We start from the raw sequence: 913 nt of genomic DNA on the forward strand, positions 1-913 counted from the left end.
GCCAAATTTTTGTATCGCACTAAATTAAATGTTTACTTTTATATTATAAAAGATAGAGAAGATATAATAAATAAAGCAAAAAAATTTACAAGCACAAAAAAATTATGAAAATTGATTTAAGATCGGAAAAATGCTTTGCTTATCCTTTTTTAAAAATTTATATTATTTTTTATTATATATGGATATAATTTTTACAGTGATCATCGTACCATTTGTCGGTATGGACATGTACGGAGCATTACATGTAATAACACAGAAGGAATTCATCAAAATTATGATAAAAGTATTAGATGGTTATTTGAACTTAGCCAAGGAGCAATCCAAGAAGCATGGACAGCTCGCTAATCAAGTGACCGTTATTTTCGACATGGAAGGATTTAATCTTAAACAATATTTGTGGAAACCAGGTAAAAATATTAATAAATTTTTCTTAAGATATTCTATTTTTTTTTTTTCTATTATTGTTTTATCGATGTAGCTGGCGAGCTTGTTATCACCTTCGTCCAAATGTACGAGGCAAACTATCCGGAAATTCTAAAGATGTGCTTCCTGATCAACGGTAAGTTTAATAAAATATAATAATCGCAATGCACCAGCGCGATTTTATTTAGATGTTACTGCTTAAAATAAAATAAATATTCTTTGATATATTGTCTGTTTAAAGAGAAAAAAAAATTAATAAAATACAATGAGAGTGCAACACGATTATTAGTGCGTAAATAATGTGTAGTATTCTTTAATTGCTCTTGATGTACACCCAAGGACTTAAATTATTTTCCTCGGTTACTTTTTTAAAACTTTCAAAAATTCAGGTTATTTCATTTTTACATCAAATTTAGTTGTAAACGGACGAAGGTTTAGTCGTGTCATAAATTAATCACGTACGGATTATAAGCATTAATGTAGAAAAGTA

General features: G+C 27.7%; 1 protein-coding gene across 5 annotated transcripts in view; it reads left to right on the forward strand.

The window, feature by feature from the left end:
* LOC108757023 (SEC14-like protein 2) overlaps positions 1–913 on the forward strand; it is a 20,785-nt gene that overhangs the window by 17,185 nt on the left and 2,687 nt on the right. For all 5 annotated transcript variants that reach the window (XM_018501270.1, XM_018501271.1, XM_018501272.1 and 2 more), the window contains 2 exons: positions 198–407; positions 479–559. In XM_018501270.1, coding sequence (XP_018356772.1) covers positions 198–407; positions 479–559 — 291 coding nt within the window. The remainder of the gene's footprint in view (positions 1–197; positions 408–478; positions 560–913) is intronic.

Source organism: Trachymyrmex septentrionalis, unplaced genomic scaffold, assembly GCF_001594115.1.
Source record: "Trachymyrmex septentrionalis isolate Tsep2-gDNA-1 unplaced genomic scaffold, Tsep1.0 scaffold131, whole genome shotgun sequence".
Taxonomy (NCBI): domain Eukaryota; kingdom Metazoa; phylum Arthropoda; class Insecta; order Hymenoptera; family Formicidae; genus Trachymyrmex; species Trachymyrmex septentrionalis.